General features: G+C 42.5%; 1 protein-coding gene across 1 annotated transcript; it reads left to right on the top strand.

Moving 5' to 3' along the window:
* The first annotated feature begins 4,900 nt into the window (after positions 1 to 4,900).
* LOC138213758 (cortexin-3) lies at positions 4,901 to 13,951 on the top strand. Its single transcript, XM_069175011.1, has 2 exons — positions 4,901 to 5,303; positions 11,710 to 13,951. The coding sequence occupies exon 2, from the start codon at positions 11,787 to 11,789 to the stop codon at positions 12,036 to 12,038; it is 252 nt and encodes an 83-aa protein (XP_069031112.1). The 5' UTR covers positions 4,901 to 5,303; positions 11,710 to 11,786; the 3' UTR covers positions 12,039 to 13,951.
* Positions 13,952 to 17,151: the final 3,200 nt, after the last annotated feature.

Genomic DNA, 17,151 nt, shown 5'->3' on the forward strand with positions numbered 1-17,151 from the left:
CGAGTTTGGGCTCGGAGGCTGCCGAGCCGCCGGCATCACATCACGCGGCGTGTTTTGGCTGCGAGTTTTGGCAGCGCTGCTCGGTGTTGGTTTTTGGGGTTGTTGTTTTGTTTTTTTTTCCCTTCCAGAGTTGCTAAAATGACATTGCGTGTACGTCGAGGTTACGGCGATGTTATCTGCTTGCCGATAGCGGCGCTGACCTCGCACTTAAACCCGGGAGGTGTTCAGATAGTGTCTGCTGCCAACACCACGGGGCTATAGATCCCTTTTTTTTTCTTTTTTTTTTTTTTACTCCGACAGTTTCAGCAGCATCAGTCTGTTAAAAACCTGAAGTTGAAACAGATTTTCAGGTTAAAACAGGTCACGGAGACGGCAGGTTTCATATTCGTTCTTTTGAAGTATCAATTCGGGCTGCAACTGACATTTATTCTCACTATTAAATAATCTGTTGATTATTGTCTCCGTTAATCAACTATTTATTTTAATATAAAATGATATGAAATGTCAGAAAGTTGCAGTTGCTCAAAGCCAAAGATTACATATTTTAAATGATTCAATTTTGTTCAACCAACACTTTAATATCCAAGGAAATGGATCAAATCGTCACATTTTGTTGCTGCTGCAATGAAATGTTTGGAATTGTAGTCTTAAAAGTGATTCATAAATTGACGGAAAATAGAGTGGCGATTATTGTTTTTATAATCTATCCATTTCATTTTCAATCATCTGGGCTTTTAAAGGAGAATTTTACTGCCACATAACGCTCTAACTATTCGATTTCTTTTCACCTCAAAGGGAATAGTATTAGTAGCGAATACCCGAATTGATTTTTCTTTTTTCTTTTGAATATTTATGGATTTAATGCATGCACATAGTTACTTTTGAAGATATGTAAATAAGTTGTCAGCAGTCAGCAGCTCTGATTCAAAACATTTTGGTTCCCGACAAAAACTCCATTTGATCAGAGTGATCAGACTTAAATCTGTTTGTCTTGCAAAGCGCGGTATTTGGGAGCGGTCAGCTGAGGGGGTTCAAACAAGTTAACGTTCGCCGGCTTCAGTTGGTTTTATTAGCAGATCGGTACCATCTCTATTTCCCTTCGTTTTTTTTTTCTGTTTAGCTGCGCAAACAAAAGGAAGCTCGGCCCGAGGGAGTGTAGAAGTTATGGAGGTCCGGTGTGGAGCTCGCCCAGCTGACACAAGATGAGCTGAACTTTGCCTCATAAATAACGATGAAAAAAAGAATTCCAATGAAGAGTAGAAAAGTCGAATGACTTATGACATATTTGTCTTGCAACAACAACAACAACAGAGGCAAAAAAAAAAAAAGCCTCACAGACTGAACTAAAAAAGAAAATTCGTAAGCTCACAGGATGGTAATTCATATTCAGATTTTTGCAGCAGGTTTGTCATTTTTCTAAACTAGCGGGTCTCAGCTACCTTTGTATTCCCTCTGGTCTCAGCGCCTCTCGTAATTTTCGAATTCATTATTTTGTCATTGAGCACCGGCAGGTTGAAATTACCTGGGAAAAAAAAAACTGAGTTATTAATTTTCCGTTCTTTTAAGTCACAAAGAAAAACAAGTTGTTTTGCTTTTTCAGCCTTCTTTCGGTTTATTAATGGTAAACGTCTCATCACTTCGGTCCTGAATTACAACTATCAAAATGAACTGTCTGTTCAACTTTTCATCCGACATTCGTGGTTCCCGGATGATGAACCCTAACAGCTTTGGCGATTCCTTGAGTTTTACTCTCCAGACACTGTATGTGTCTGTCCTTTATGGTTTTTGATTTTACTGCTTCAACATCTAACAGAGGAATTTGCATGAAGTTCACAGGTAGTCGTGTTCCCATCAGGATGAACTCTCATAACTTTTCATCAGGTTCAAATTTGAATTTGTCCAACAATTAATAACCTTCTCATCAGCATCACTTTGCATTTAGTGGTAATTAAAATGTAATATCGAGCTGTTGGCGTTGTCATATCTTTTAGCATGTTGATGTTAACATTTAGCTCGAAGCACGGCCGTATATTAAGTGCAGCCTCACAGAGCCTGTGAGTTTTAAGTTTTGTCGACAATCTTTGACCCAGTCTAGAAAATAATATTTATATACGAGCAATTTACAACTCAAAGCACATTTCAAGAACAACTTAATGCACGAGTTACAGGTTTTATTGACATTACGAGGGGACGTTTTTTTTATTGGGCTAAGAATGATTAATGGTTTTTGGAGGAAAGATTGTGGTTTTATTATTGGAAAAGGCAGCAGTGACTTTAAGCATATGACACCAAAAGACTTAAATAGCATTGCCAATTAATATATTTCACGCTTCATTGCTGACTGGGTGTGAATGTCATTTTAGACGAGGTTGCTTTCACTTCAGTAGTTTACATAATAATTGAGACTTTAAGTGAAATGACACCTTGCCGAAATCATAAATGAAATAAATTACCCAGCATTCATCAGATCAGTGGAAAACCGTGCGAAGGACGTGATCGCATGCGGAGCAAACTGTTGCTCGGCTCGCTTGTCGGTCAGATGTGGTGCAGCGGGGGAGAGACGCCGGTGCGTTCACCGTCTCTGTATCTTCGCGCTGTAACACGCCTGTAATGGTGAAAATTGTGGCAAAAGCAGGCTCTCGTTTTTTTTTGTTTTTTTTTCTGTGATCATTGTCTTCTGAAGCGTGAGCTGAGGACCGGGAGACTGACACAGCAGCGGCGGGAACCAATCAGCTACCTCCGCTGCTCCGGCTGGCCAATTGGCAAATCCCATGCACCTTTGGCTTTCATAACCACGGTGTGTGTACGGTGTATTATTCATGTGTGTTTTCTTTTTTTGTTGGGTTTTTTTTACACTTTATGTGTGGGGAAAAAAACATGTTGAAATTCATGCGTTTGGGAAACAAATATATCCAACTTTGCTTTCAGTGTAGTCTCTCTGTTTACAGATAAAACTGATAATCAGGCCACGAGTTAAGTTACGTACTTGTCTGAAAGGCACGTTTTAACCGAGTACAGCAGGATTTCTTAAACTCCTCTGACCTCATTTATAACGTCTAAAATTCCCATTAATGTAGCTATTAACGAGACGTCAAGTCATACACGCTCCAAAGAGCCAAACTAATTGCTTGAAAATTAATAGATAGATCGAGTTACTGTAATTTATATGTCTATTTTAAATTTTATTTGGCATGCAATTTATGCAAGCCAAGTATCAGAATATCACAGCGAGACGTGTGCTATTTTTAGACTCTCATCTATAAGATCATAGACGATCAGCGGCTCTTTGGAGCTGCACTCTTCACTCTACAGTCACAGTGGAACAAAAGAGCTCTATTTTAATACTTTAAAACCCCCCCCTTTGTTATTATTCAGATGAAATCGACATGAAATTAAGGCAATGTAAGGGTTAAAACAAAGAGTCTGCTCCAGTCTGAATAATTACGGATTTAACCGTTGACATTTTCGGGAAAATGCCAAAAATGTAGAGATAAGAAGTTCGATACTAATCTCACCTGTACGCTAAATATGAAGGAGCACGGTTGGCTTAGCTTCGTGCAACAAAAGGAAAAAGACTAGTTTGTCCAAAAAAAGGTGACGAAATCCACCAACACCTATAAAGTCTGTTTCCCTGGCAACCTCCCAATAACCCCCCCATTTTAAACCACTTAGGGTTTTTTTGCACTGATTAAAAAATGTATTATGTTTGAATTACTGGAGCTTTAGAGTTGCCAGTAAGCAGATTTTCTTCCTTTAAGTAGAGCCAGGCTAGCTGCTTTCCCAGTTTTTTTGTGCTAAGCTAAGCTCAGCATCTCTTGGCTGTATAACTTCATGTGATAAGAGTATATATATATATATATATATATATATATATATATATATATATATCCCCAAAATACCTCATGGTTTAATTCCCGGCTGAGCTCAAGGGACCCGTGTTAATAAGTTTACATAAAGGATCCGGAGCGTATAAAAGATTACTGAGGGATTTAAAGCTTTATTTAAGGAAAGCTAAATCCTTAAATGGACTTCCTCCTTCCTCTGCAGCTGCTTCGGTTAGTATTCAGGTAGAAGATGAAAAAAAAAAAATCCCATTACTGATAAGAATTCAGGTAATCTGGAGTTGCAGTGGAGTGTCACCACCTGCAGTTCTCATTCACCTCCACCAGGGGGAGACGCAGCCCAGCAGTTGGACTCTTCGCACTTGACTTGGGGGACATTATGTAACCCCCTCCTCCCCAGATCTCCCCAAAGTGCTCTTGCACAGTCACTCTCTGACCCTTTCATCGGACCGTCACGTCCTCGCACATCTCGGAGGGGATTTTGTTTTGGTCTGTCAGGGTGAGATGGGGAAGAAAATGCACGTGTTCTTCTGCTTCACATGTCCATCACACCTGCACATATGAAACCTGAGCCACTGCAGAAAAGACATGTTTTATTTCATTTCATTTGCTTGTATTTTAGCATAACGTGCCTTGATTGAATTAAAAATACAACTGGGCATTAAATATAAAATACAGCCCACTTTATTCTCTTTTAATACCCTCCTCCTGTGATTTAAAGTCATAGTAAGACTATCACTTCATTTTCATTTACCTCTTTAAAAATGATGCATTGCTTCTTTTTACGTGTCATGATGACCTACGTGAAGCTGTGGGGGGGTTGGGTTTTTTTTTTTTTTTTGGGGGGGGGCACACCTTTTACCTCATCCGCTTTGCAAATCGTACACCCACATACAACCCTACCTGGAGGATTACTATGGCAACAGGTTGCCAGTAGCGACGGGGTACCACTACAAGACCCTGTGCGTGTGCGTGCGTGTGCGCGTGCGTGCGTGCGTGCGTGTGTGTGTGTGGTTTTTTTTCTTCTTCTTCTCGTCCTGACGCGCTGCTCGTCCCCGCAGACACACACAACACACACACACACACACACACACACACACACACACACACACACACACAACGGAGGAGCATCAGAGGGTGAGGTCTGCCCGGCTCAGTCAGCACAAGACAGAAACAAGAAAAGAGACTCTCGCCACTGCGAGGCTGTTTTCTGTCACGAAGTGAGGAGCCCCGCGGGTTCTGCACGGACGCCGTCTGCTCGTTTTGGGTTGTGGGTTTTTTGTTGTTGTTGTTGTTGTTGTTGTTGTTGTTGGGGTTTGGTTTTTTTTTTTCGGTGACCGGGAGCCAGAGAATCGTCGGATCCGCCGGGATGGAGACCTGCCGCTGACGGAGATTCCCGAGCTCCCACTCCCCCCCCCCACCACCACCACCACCCCCCCCCCACCCCCCTGATAACAACAGGTTAGTGCTTTACAGACTCGGGTCACTTTCACCTGCAGCCGCACGTGCTCACCTTTTATGATTTGATGATTTATTTTTGTTTAAGGGTGTTGAAAGGTGCGAGTCAGACGCACCGGAGGCGACCGAAGATGTGTATTTTTTTTTTATTTATTTTTTTTTTTTCCATTTTTGACGCGTTTTCTTTAGTTTTCTAGACGCATCCACGTGCGCGGAGTCCCGCTGTGGCTCGTGAAGGATACCGGTTCGGTCTAATGAAACAGCACGAGCGGTTTAACATTGATTTTTAGTTCATTTAAATGGCGGCTCATCTTTTTTTCATTTTTTTTTTTTTTTTACGTTGAATTGCTCCACAGCATTCCTGCGTTGAAGCTGCGGGTGTGTCTACCTTTTGATCACAAAGTGCATCAGTAGGAGGACTCAGCCTCTTTGCATTTATGAATTCGTGCATGTTTTTCCACATCTGTGAAGGAATCACATCCTTAGCCTTCCTTAGTTTGTAATTATTCAATACTACCTCTTTTGCTTGCATTTTCTGACATAAAAATGAGTATCTCATGTAGAAGTCTAGTTGCAATATAAAAAAAAAAAAAAATAGAAGCATCTGGCTTTTAATAGATTTATGTATTTACTACATATATTCGTGCAGTTTCAGTTGGATGGTGTGCGCGTGATGGCTTATAAGAATTCAAAGGCTTGTTTGTCACAAATACAAACGATAATTGTAATTAAATGCACCGTGACCGCCGAAAGGCAGAATCTGAACTGGAAAAATAAACGTGTATAAATATTTCCTTTTTAAAGATGAAATATATGGAAAAACGTACATTTTGACCTATTTAACTTATTATCTGTTTAGTTAGGTGCGGTTTTCTGTATAGATATATCTATATATTTTGTTCCATTCTGTCATTTCTGGCTGTAATTGAATCATAAAGGTGATTTTTTGTATTTATTTTTTTTTATTTATGAAGTGATTGACAGCATGTTGAAATATAAAGTCTAATGATTCCTCTCAATCATTTAATTTCACCTCCTCCAATGCCTTTTGAATTCCCCATTAGTCATAATCACTGCTCGCGCACGCACACGCACACACGCACACACACACAGAGCGAACACCCGCAGGTTACGTCAACATTTCAACATAACCGGCTTCATTTTCTAAATTTGGCTCGATATCCTTGTCAATTTTTACTGTCGCCGTCTGACACGGTTTCATGTGCTCTCCTCTCCGCAGCAGCCGTCACCGATGGAGTACAGTCGAACCAAAATAACTTATCAATAACTAAAATCACATGTATTTATTTATTTTTTTATCTCAGTCATCTGGGGGGGGGGGGGGCTATTTCGGGGGCTGCAGAAGTAATTATTTCTCCAGAAATGTAACCGCTAATGAAGCGAGATAACGCGACCTTTTTCTTCTTTTAAAAACGTCTCCTTTTGAAATTTCAAAGCTCTTCCCCGAAGTTGTCAGCGGCAGCTTAAATGTTTCGCGCGTCTCCGCGTGAAATGCTGTCAAGAAAAGCTCTCGGTACTTAAAGCCTCAGAGCTGCCGGCGATGTAAATGTTGTGAGTCTTTTTGAAGTCCGTTACGCAACCCTCGCGACAAACAGCCGGAGAGGTTTCTGGCCCGAAGTGCTCATGCTCTGTAACCTCGCTTGTCATTGGAGGTTACGAGACGATGCGATTGCGACTTGACGGTAAACAGTGACGGAAAACCGGCGGACGAAGAGAAAACGGCCCTGTTCTTTATTGTTTGTTTTTTTTTTTTTCCACAGCGAGGGCAATGAATCACGGCTGTGAAATATCATTTTTGGAGTTTTAAGTGTGATGGATTACAGGCGGCCGATCAAGCCAGGCGGGGCTGGAGGCTGCTCCCTTTCTGTCTCTCTCCTGAGAGTTGCCGGCTGATTTTTTTTTTTTGGGGGGGGGGGGTTCTTTTGCTCTTTTTTTTCTTTTCTCTTCTTTCAGTCAGAAAAGAGACAGCTCCTCTTGGCCGTCCTGTCACTTCGAGTCGTCTCATAACGCATTCAGCGCCCCTCCCGAGTGATTGTCGGTCTCTGTGACGGCTCCTCGCGCTTACCGGAGCGTAACCGAAAAGGATGCAAAAAAAAACAAACCCAAAAAGAGATTGGAGTTTTGGGTTAGGCGAACATTTCTCCGAGGAAATTGATAATCCATTATTAATGGAATCTGCCCCCCCCCCTTTTTTTTTTTGCTGCCTTTTGACTCACCTGCAAAACTACTGCAAGCAGGTGGAGTCCGTCAAAAGTCAGCCAATCAGAGTAGAAGTATTGGCAAAATGACCTTTTGTCTAATCTTAACGTGCATTGCATCTCGACGAAGATTCACCGTCTGTTAAAGTCCTGGTCCGGCTAAGTGTTATCTGAAGTCCACCAGACTCCCCGGAGGTTCTTGGTGACGTTCCACCGTCTCATCCGAAAAGGCTTCTTCAGTTGGAACGGCCTGCTGGGAGTCCCAGGCTCGTCCCTCGTCCCAGGCTTTTTACTCTTGCTGGGTTTGTTATTACCTTCTTCAATTTTGAGCTGAAGAAGCCTTTTTTGGATGGAAAGTGAAAATCTTCCTCAAGAACCTCAAGCAAGTCCAGTTAACCTTTGGACGACACCTACATTTTTTTTTTTTTTTTTAAAGTGCATCCTACTTGGACCTCTGCTTTCTGGTTTAACGTCAGTTTGCTTTAACGTGTCCATTGCACATTGTTTTTGTTTTTTTTCAGTGAATCGGACAACTGCACGGGGAGTCCAGATGTGTTCATCACTATTTTAATTCGGGATAATTCGATTTACTGTGTATCCTGCGGGTCAAGACCCTTCTCACATGTTAAATCCGTCAAATTAGAAAGGTAGCAAAGCAGAAAAAGCAACCCGCCATCACGCTAAAGTGCGTAATGCACCCGGAAGTCCGCAACAAGAACCGGAGCCTTGACTATGGGTTAGTAAGAGATCATGGTTTGGGCTTAAAGGAAGTAACTTTAAGTCCATTACTCACATAATGGAAAAAAACAACAAAAAAAAACAACAACATTACGTTTTGTCCACATTGACTTTTGCTTTTTTACAAAATCGCACACCGACCTCCCGGTTTAAATTCTTGCGTTGGTTTCACCAAACCACCCGAAACGTCCTGCTTCTTTTACCCGCGTCAGGCTGGTCAAACATATGTGAAACATTTCACGCCTGGACGAGCCAAAACAAGACACAATATCCTCTAGTGGACAGACGGGTGTATTACAAGCTTTTCCGTGACACCGGGCTGAAAAAAAAAAATGCGATCGTCTTCATTTTTTAAGATTTTCCTCTAATCTTTGTTTTTATTCGAGTGTTTCTGACCTTTTTTTTTTTTTTTCACAGAAGACATACAATTTGTGACTTTGGGCTACGAGTAGATGTAATTTCATTTTAAAGCCAAACAATTTTACACGTACCAGTTAACGTGATTGCCGTTCTGTAGATTGTAGTAATTGAGCACGTGAATAAACCTGCAGTTATTCTAAGTGTAAAAAGAAAAAGAAAAAAAAAATCCCATTTACGTTGAGCAGGAGAAACAACCTCAGACGTCTGAGCAATCTCATGACCGAGGTTTAAATGAATGATTTTTTTCCGGCGGCGCTCCTGCGGTGGAAAGGAAAAGACACATTCGGAGAGCGGTTTGCAGCAATAACTCACAGCGAGAGTTGCTCAGCAGGAGAAACAACATGAAACGATGAGCAGTCCTGCTGGCTGTTATAGAATTGATTAATCCACCTGCAGCTCAATTTATAGAACGGACGACACAACTGGCTTCTCCTCCCAATTCCTCGTATCACGCCTCTTTTTGTCAGAACAAATGATCCACACAGCTGCGAGTCTAATTTGGTGGGGGGGGGGAAAAGTCCTGCTTGTGTTGTTTTAATGCTTACTCAATATGCCGAATGAAACTAACCTCACCACCTGTAGGGTTGAATGCTGGGGGAGGTATTCACGCCCAAATCTCCAGGCTCCTCAGCTTGTTGTATAATTGTGGGAGTGACATGGTAAAACCAAAAGAGTGTTACAACTTATATTCAATATTCTCTATTCGCACAAGTCCACTTTAGTTCCCTCGTCTACTGTGATCCAATCCTAATTTAATGTACTTAATGTAACCCAAAAGACCCCTTCAGAAATGTTATACTTACGTTAACTGCTTAATTTATATCTACATGGAATGGGTTATGAACTGAGGAGATTTTTATATTTTATACAAGAGTCAGGTGTGGGCTCAGGTTTGCTGTTTTGGATTTAAGGATGAGGCCTAATGTCTGTTTTTACTGTCAACAAATGACATGAAAAGACAAAATAAACAGCCAACAATTTGTTAGTCCATCTCTAAATACTTTTCTGTACTTAGTCCCAGACCTTTTTGTTATGACTGAAGATCTTGCACTGAGGCTCACAATATACACTTATTACAAAAAACAACAACACAAGTTTCCCATGTTTCCAACACGTGATCACACGTATGACTCATGTCTACCAGTTGTTGCAACATATGATAACATGGGTAAAATATGTGGAAAGATTTTCACATGGGCAGAATATCGTTTCACACGTGTAAACTCACATGTAAGCCGATGTCGCGCAAAGCGTGAAATAGACACGCCCGACCACTACAGCAAACCGTGAAATAGCCACATCTAGGCCTGAAACTTGCACGTTTTCCTGCTGTGGACGAAAATACAAACCCACTGCATGCTTTGAGCCCGTGTGATTTACAGAAAAATGAATCTTTTGGCAAAAACACGTGGTCGAGGTTCACGTTTACAAAACGTGTAACTTTCACGCCTACACAGCCCAAAGCTTGGCTCACGTTTTGCTGTAGTGGACGAGCGTAACTATTTCACGCTTTGCCATGATACTGGGTTCTCACAGGTGTATGTGATTGCGTGTTTTTTCCGAGTTTTGTACAAAGCTCAGCAGTTTCCACAAAGTGCCGGGTACTGTCATTTTTAGGAAACTTTACAGAAGGAAATAGTGCATGAGGTCTGTTTTCAGCTCCAGCTTAATGGGATGGAATAATTACAGTAGGGGGTATGTGGGAATAAGCTATTAAGATATAATTGACATGCAGACTATTCTTGTTAATAGAAGAAATTCTTTCTTGGTTTCTGTATTTTAGTAGGCATGACCAACATGAACATGAATGTAAAATATCACCAACCATGTCCTTTAAGCACTAATTAACCTAGGAGCTTAGAAACATGCACCACGTTAGAACAACTTTAATTTTCCGTGTGACAGAGCCTTGATTGGATAATGAAGCCCGACCTCAAAACATTAAACGTCAGCGAAATGTATTCCTTAACAGAACTTCTTTTAAATTTGCCAAAACCAGTTGACACACTTTCTCAGGCCCCTACTGTTCTGGGGCCCTGCAGCAGCTGTGCACTTTATCTGGTTTGGTAATGGGTCCGTCATCGGCTGCTGCAAAGCCATCTGCATTCATGCTTCATTCCTGTAACCTTGTCTGAGGAGAAATTCATTTTTCCTCACGCATGACAATGTTTTTTAAATAAATGTTTCCAGTGAATTTAAATTGCCGTTGCAGATTGGTCGCATATGAATGTAATCCAATCGAATGCAGGAAAATTTCAGGATAATAGGCTGCGGTCTAATGAAGCCGGTGACATATTTGCCTCCGGAGCAGTATCGCCTCCAATAAATGTTGTATGACTAAAATTCAAAGTGCCAATTCAAACCCCACTGCTGCTGAAATTCCAGGCCGAAGGAGTCCCCCGAGCCTTCTTAACTCACGGAGCAAGCTTTTTGCCCGGAGCTCCAGAAATAAACTCGTCTCGGGAGCCGCTTTGTTGTGGTCTGAGAAACATGCGATCTGATCATTTAAATGAATTCAATTGAATTCTATATTATTTATATTTTAGCCGAATCAAATTTCAAGTAACTTTTCACAGTGTAGTCCTTACAACATCAGACCGAGGAACCCGACAATTCAGCGATTTCCACGTAAGCTGGGAGGGGAAAAAAACAACAACTCCCCTTTGACAGCAGGAACCAGAGCTGGAGGGGAAAAAAAAACTTTCTTTTAACAGGAAGAAACCTCCGACAGGACCAGGCTCCGAGGTGGGCGGCCATCCGCCTCGACCGGTCGGGGGTGAGGGGAGAGCAGAGCGAGAAAAGAACAGCATAGAGATTCAAGACTGTAAACTGTTGGTGGGGCCAGTAATCACAGTTCCGGGGATGTCCGTAAAAGAAAGCACAGGGGAGAACCGTACGGAGAGCCAGCAAACAATATGCAAAAAAAACTAGGGGAAAGAGACAAATTATCTTATCGGTTTTGTTGTTGCACCTGTCAAACCACGGGGGACATGATTTATAATCCATCCATTTGTTGTTGTTTTTGCGCACAGGTCTTATCCACTGAGCCCATCTTCCCTTCGGAAATCTTGAAGCAACGGACAAAGAGCTGGAGCCGAGACGATCAAGCATGGATGTGCCCAGGATGGCCGAGGGCCTCTTCAGCAGCACGCTGTCCTCGTCGGGCGGCGGCCATCACGTGCCTTCCTACCTGACGCTGGAGCAGAAGGCCGCCTTCGTCTTCGTGCTGCTGCTCTTCATCTTCCTGGCCCTGCTCATCGTGCGCTGCTTCCGCATCCTGCTGGACCCGTACCGCAGCATGCCCTCGTCCAATTGGACAGACCACACCGAGAAAGACACGTTCGATTACCGCATCGTCTGAAGGGGGCGGCGCGTAACTCGAAAAGAAGCTAAACGGGCCGATTCGATGCCGCCGGAGGCCCCCCGGCCCTAAGGAAGAAGAAGAAGAAGAAAAAGAAAAAAAAATGACTGCTGATTCACCGGGAAAAAGACACTTTTCGGAAAATCTCCTCAAAAGCTCGGACTGAAAAGAAATCTGACAGCGAACTGTCGCCAAAAACTAATTCAGAGTTTAAACAGCTTCTCCCTGCCAAATCTGAAAATTCTCCACTGTAAAGAAGACAACCCAGAACTTACAAGCTTAACATGGCCCGACGAGTCCAAGTGAGGCGCCCGAGCCGGTTAACGGCTCGCCCGAAACTCAACTTTCCCTTCGCCCATCAGTTCGCTCATGGACTACCTCGCACTTCCTCCATCTCACGTGTGGAAGTTATCTTCTCACATCTCACACAGGGTTGAACATCCGTTCGAGATCCAAGCCAGTTTGGATAAAACCAGTGTTTACATCTTATCATGTTTACGTCCGTCCTTCGATTTTTATTGATAACGTAGACAATCAGTGTTCAAAATAGTGAAGGAAAAAAAAAAAAAAAAAACTATTTGCGAAGTGACTAGTCGAGGTAGTTTGGTAGTTTTTTTTTGGTTGTTTTTTTAGAGTATTTTTACCTTAACTGGTGGACGGACGCGAGAGGTCCAAAAGACTTTGCGACGGGATTCAGGCGAAGAGGAATTCGATGCCTTATGTCTTCGTGAAATGTTCTGCAATTTGGTCCTTTATCTTCTAGACAGGAAGGAGAGGCCGCGAAAGTTGACCCGGTGTCGAGGTCGTAAAAGCAGGTTTAAATAATCACAAAGAAGGAAACGCAAAGAAAGCTCCCTTTAACGTTTAGTAACAGTTTGGACGGACGGATGCCAGAAGTGAGTAACTAGCTGTTCTGTATAGTGCAATTAAAAAAAAGACAAAAAAAACAAAAAAAAACTACAACAATTAGTCCTTTCAGTCACGGAGGGACCTTCGGTGTCCACGTCTTTAGATGTCAACAACCAAAAGAGGTATTGAAGAAAAAAAAAGAAGTTTACTGTGCTGTACCGTGTGCCTAATTTGAGGGGGACAAAAAAAAACAAAAAAACATTGAGATTGATGTTTTAGGAAAAAGAAAGAAAATGGGTTCATACCTTTTAGTTGTTGTTTTTTTTGTGTAATTTTTAATTTTTTTTTGTGTATTGCCCATTTAAAGAAATGTAAACAGCATTTTACTGCCTGCAGTTGGTATATTAACAGTTGGTATGCCAGATCTGCAGCGTGTTGACGAGGACGGCGACGATGCATTTTCACCATCAAACCCTTTACTGAACTGATGTTGTGGCTCTTTCGTTGGGCAACTTTTCAACTGTGCGCCTTATAGTGTAGATTGTTTACAGTATCAGTAGGTGGCAGAGACGCTGGAAAAAAAAAAAAAAAAAAAAACGCCGACGCGGCGGTGTCTTCGCACTTCACAGAGATGTCATACAACCCCCGAAAAAAAACAACAACAAAAAAAACAAACGTTCCCCTGATCTCGTTCCTGATCTCGTGAACTGTGACCCTTTCTGACTTATATGTGACGTTCTTGTGATCTGCTGTGGCCTTTTCCTACCTAACGCGGATATTGCGATGTTGTGCTTGCGGTGGTGAGTTTTTTTGTTTTTTTTTCTATTTGCTTTTTTCTACTCACCCCCCCCCCCCCCTCTCTCCCCTCCTCCCCCACTCATCTCCCCGCATGTATTTTTTTGCAGTCTCCCTTTCCGTGCATGATAAATGGTGAAGTGCTTTAATCCTGATGTTGTAGCTGTGGGTCAGTTGCTCAAGCAGCTATTTCCTGTCTGTACTGGAAGCCTTTTTGTTTTTTGACCTGTTTTCCGCCTCGAGAAGCCTTTTTTTTTTTTTTTTTTTTTGTAATAAAAATGATCAGTGTACAACTGCTTACATATATTTTTTTTAATGTGTTTTATTTCATCAGGTTCATTCACCGGGCGGTAAAAAAAAAAAAAAAAAGTCTCAGGTGTTAAAAGGACAAATGAAAGAAAATGGGGGAGGAAACCCTTCTCCCACCCTCCACCCCCAATCCTTTCCCTCCTTTTCAAAGGCGGTCCCCCGTACCTGCCGGAGGCCAAACACGTTCTTCTCCACATTTTATCAGCGACTGGCAGTGGTAGCCGGCAGGTGTCTCGATTGGTTTTCTGTGAACCCAGACACTCCGTCTGGCTACAGACACACACACACACACACACACACACACACACGTGCAGGCGGTAGGCTCCAGGCCCGGGCTGCTCTTTGAGCCGAGACCCTCCAGGACGCCACGCGGAATAACAATCTTCCTCTCTGACACCAACACAGAATATGTTGATATGCAATCATCTGCTTGCACACCAAAAAAAACAAAAAACAACCTGCTTCATTTCCTCACGCCGAGGCGAGACGCAGACGGATTTTGCATCTGTTGTGTTGCTTAATAATTCTGCTGATATCTCGCATCTGCAGGGTTTTTTTTTTTTTATTTATTTATTTCTTTTAGGGGGAAGGGCAAGGGGAGCTGAAGCGGATCCGAATTTTAAATGAGGGCCTGATCCCGCAGAGGAGAGATGTGCAGTCGGTGCTTTTTTGGATTATTATGTAAGAGACAACCTACGTCCTCCACTGAAGTCTTGTTCACATTTGGTTCATTTTTAAAAGTCAAAATAGAGATACGGGCGGCTGGCGATACGAATCCGGAGCTGAACGCGCATCGTCAGGAAAGCAGCTCGTTGCACAAGAAGCTCGACAAGCGGTGAAGATTGCCGGCGTGTCGGAAACACGTCGAAGAGTTTATGAATCCGTCGTTTGAAACCGACACCTGACTTTGAAATTGAACTCGCTGAAGGCAGCGGTCCTCATAAAACGCTTGGCTTTTCCAAACATAGTTTTCGCCTTTGATGGGTTATAATTTCGATCGTTTATGTGCGACAGCCGAAATAGAAACAAATCATTCTGGAATGAAAAGCCTTAATTTTCCGTCTCTGAAAATTTCATTAGCTCGCGCCAAACAAAGATTATAATCCATTCCAAACACACCCTTTACGCAGCAAGTGGGAGCAGCGGCAGGGAACATGAGCTATTATGGATCAATATCGCAGTCATGCTTTATGCAACATGACTCATATTAAAGAAAAGCCACTGATAATAGAATTATTTTCATTCTCCGCTCTGCACGCTCTGATGCCGAATTTATTCCCTCTCCCCAACGCCCCATTTCACTATTCAGCCTCCGGTTAATTTAATGCTCTCTGAACAGGTTCGACGGGATTGTTCCCCCGTGAATGTGAGTGGTTTTGTGCGAGAGGACATGAAGGCAAGAGAGTATTGATATCTGCGTATTGATATAATTGATTCTGCGGCGATTCCTTTTATTTTCGAGAGCCGGTGATTTCTACAATAGTCGGTCGTTTATGTCGCAGACGAATATTGCGAGGGGTTCAAAGAACATTGGCATCAAAAGAAAAGAGGATCCCGGCAGCCTTTTTCAAAAATGAGTTGGGTCTGAGCCTTTCAGACTCGTATTGGTTAACTTTGCATCTTTTGTGTTGTGCAGACAGTCCCCCCCCCCCCCCCCCCTACCCCCTCCACCCCCCAACCCCCTGTGTTTTCTGTGCAAAGCAGTTTGATATAGCTCTTCCAGACTATTTCTCACAGTTTCAGCATTCACTGTGTGTTTTACTCTTAAGGTTTGCTCAGCCACTCTGAACGACGAACCAATCGGTGACCAGTGCAACGATAGTGAAGTCGTTGCAACAATAGCGGCAGTTTCTCGATTTCCTGTCGATTGGTGAAAGGCTGCTCCAATGGTTTAAAAATTAACGCCCAGTAGGATGCGATGACCGGAAGAAATCCTCACTGGAGCGTGGAACGGACCCATACTGTATATTTACACAGTGGATTTGGGGTCCAGGTTAATAGAGACAATACGTCCTACATTTACATTTACTCTGACCTCTAGTGGCCAGGAGTAATTATGACGGGAGCATAAGGAGTGGACGAGTTCGGGGGTTGGCTGGATGGGTCAAAGATGAGATTTTTTTTTTTACCCACGAGACCCCGCAGTTCATGTCATTCGTGTAAACAAACGTCGGGGCTAACCTATTTCAGTTCACTTATTTAATTTATATCACGTAGGTAACATAATTTACCTACAAAACAAACAACCGACCTTTTCCTCAACCTAGCCGGGTAGTTTCGGTGCGCAAAGTTAACCACATGCATGAAGTTAACGTACGTGTATCAACTTCGTGCGGACAGTACAGGAAAAGTCAGGGGACCTCTGAAGGCAGTGGGGTTTATCGTCTGGGCGACATGGATGAATGAACAAAATCTGAGTTTTGATTTTTTTTTTTCAAGTGGCGGGCCGACAGATTTAAATCAACAATGGAAATTCCCATAATTAAAATAACAACTTGCTTATAAATCCCTGTGCAATTAAATGCGATACGCCCATTGGGCTGCATAACGGGGTTCTTTTTAAGCCCCAGGAGAACGTGGGTATAGAGGGAGGATGGATGGATGGATGGATGGAAGATTGAACAGATGGATGGATTTTTTTTTTTTAACAATGATGCAAACAAAACAAAAAAAGCTGAAATCCTGACAGAGCTGCGTTTTAAGAGCTGATTCTACAGATGAGTCGCTGAGCTCCTCGGGCAGGTTGTTTGGAGCCTCGGGGCTCTGACAGAACAAATGCTGTCACTACTGGTCTCTGCGGTGCAGCCTGAGGGGCCCCTGCCAGGTGATTTCAGGTCCGTGTGAGCACTTCAGAGCTCCGTAACGTACAGTGCATCCGGAAAGTATTCACAGCGCTTCACTTTTTTCACATTTTATTATGTTACAGCCTTATTCCAAAATGGATTAAATTATTTTTTTTTCCTCAAAATTCTACACGCATAATGACAAAGTGAAAATAGTTTGTTTAAAATTTTTGCAAATCTATTAAAAATAAAGAACGAAAATATAACACGTACATAAGTATTCACAGCCTTTGCTCAATACTTTGTTGAAGCACCTTTGGCAGAAATTACAGCCTCAAGTCTTTTTGAGTATGATGCTATAAGCTTGGCACCTATTC

Source organism: Embiotoca jacksoni, unplaced genomic scaffold (genome assembly GCF_022577435.1).
Source record: "Embiotoca jacksoni isolate LCO1_2020_lvr unplaced genomic scaffold, fEmbJac1.0.p SCAF_63, whole genome shotgun sequence".
NCBI classification, from domain to species: Eukaryota; Metazoa; Chordata; class Actinopteri; family Embiotocidae; genus Embiotoca; species Embiotoca jacksoni.

Bases quoted from the DNA above. Each gene is read 5' to 3' on its own strand.
- LOC138213758 (XM_069175011.1), top strand. From the start codon at position 11,787: ATGGATGTGCCCAGGATGGCCGAGGGCCTCTTCAGCAGCACGCTGTCC.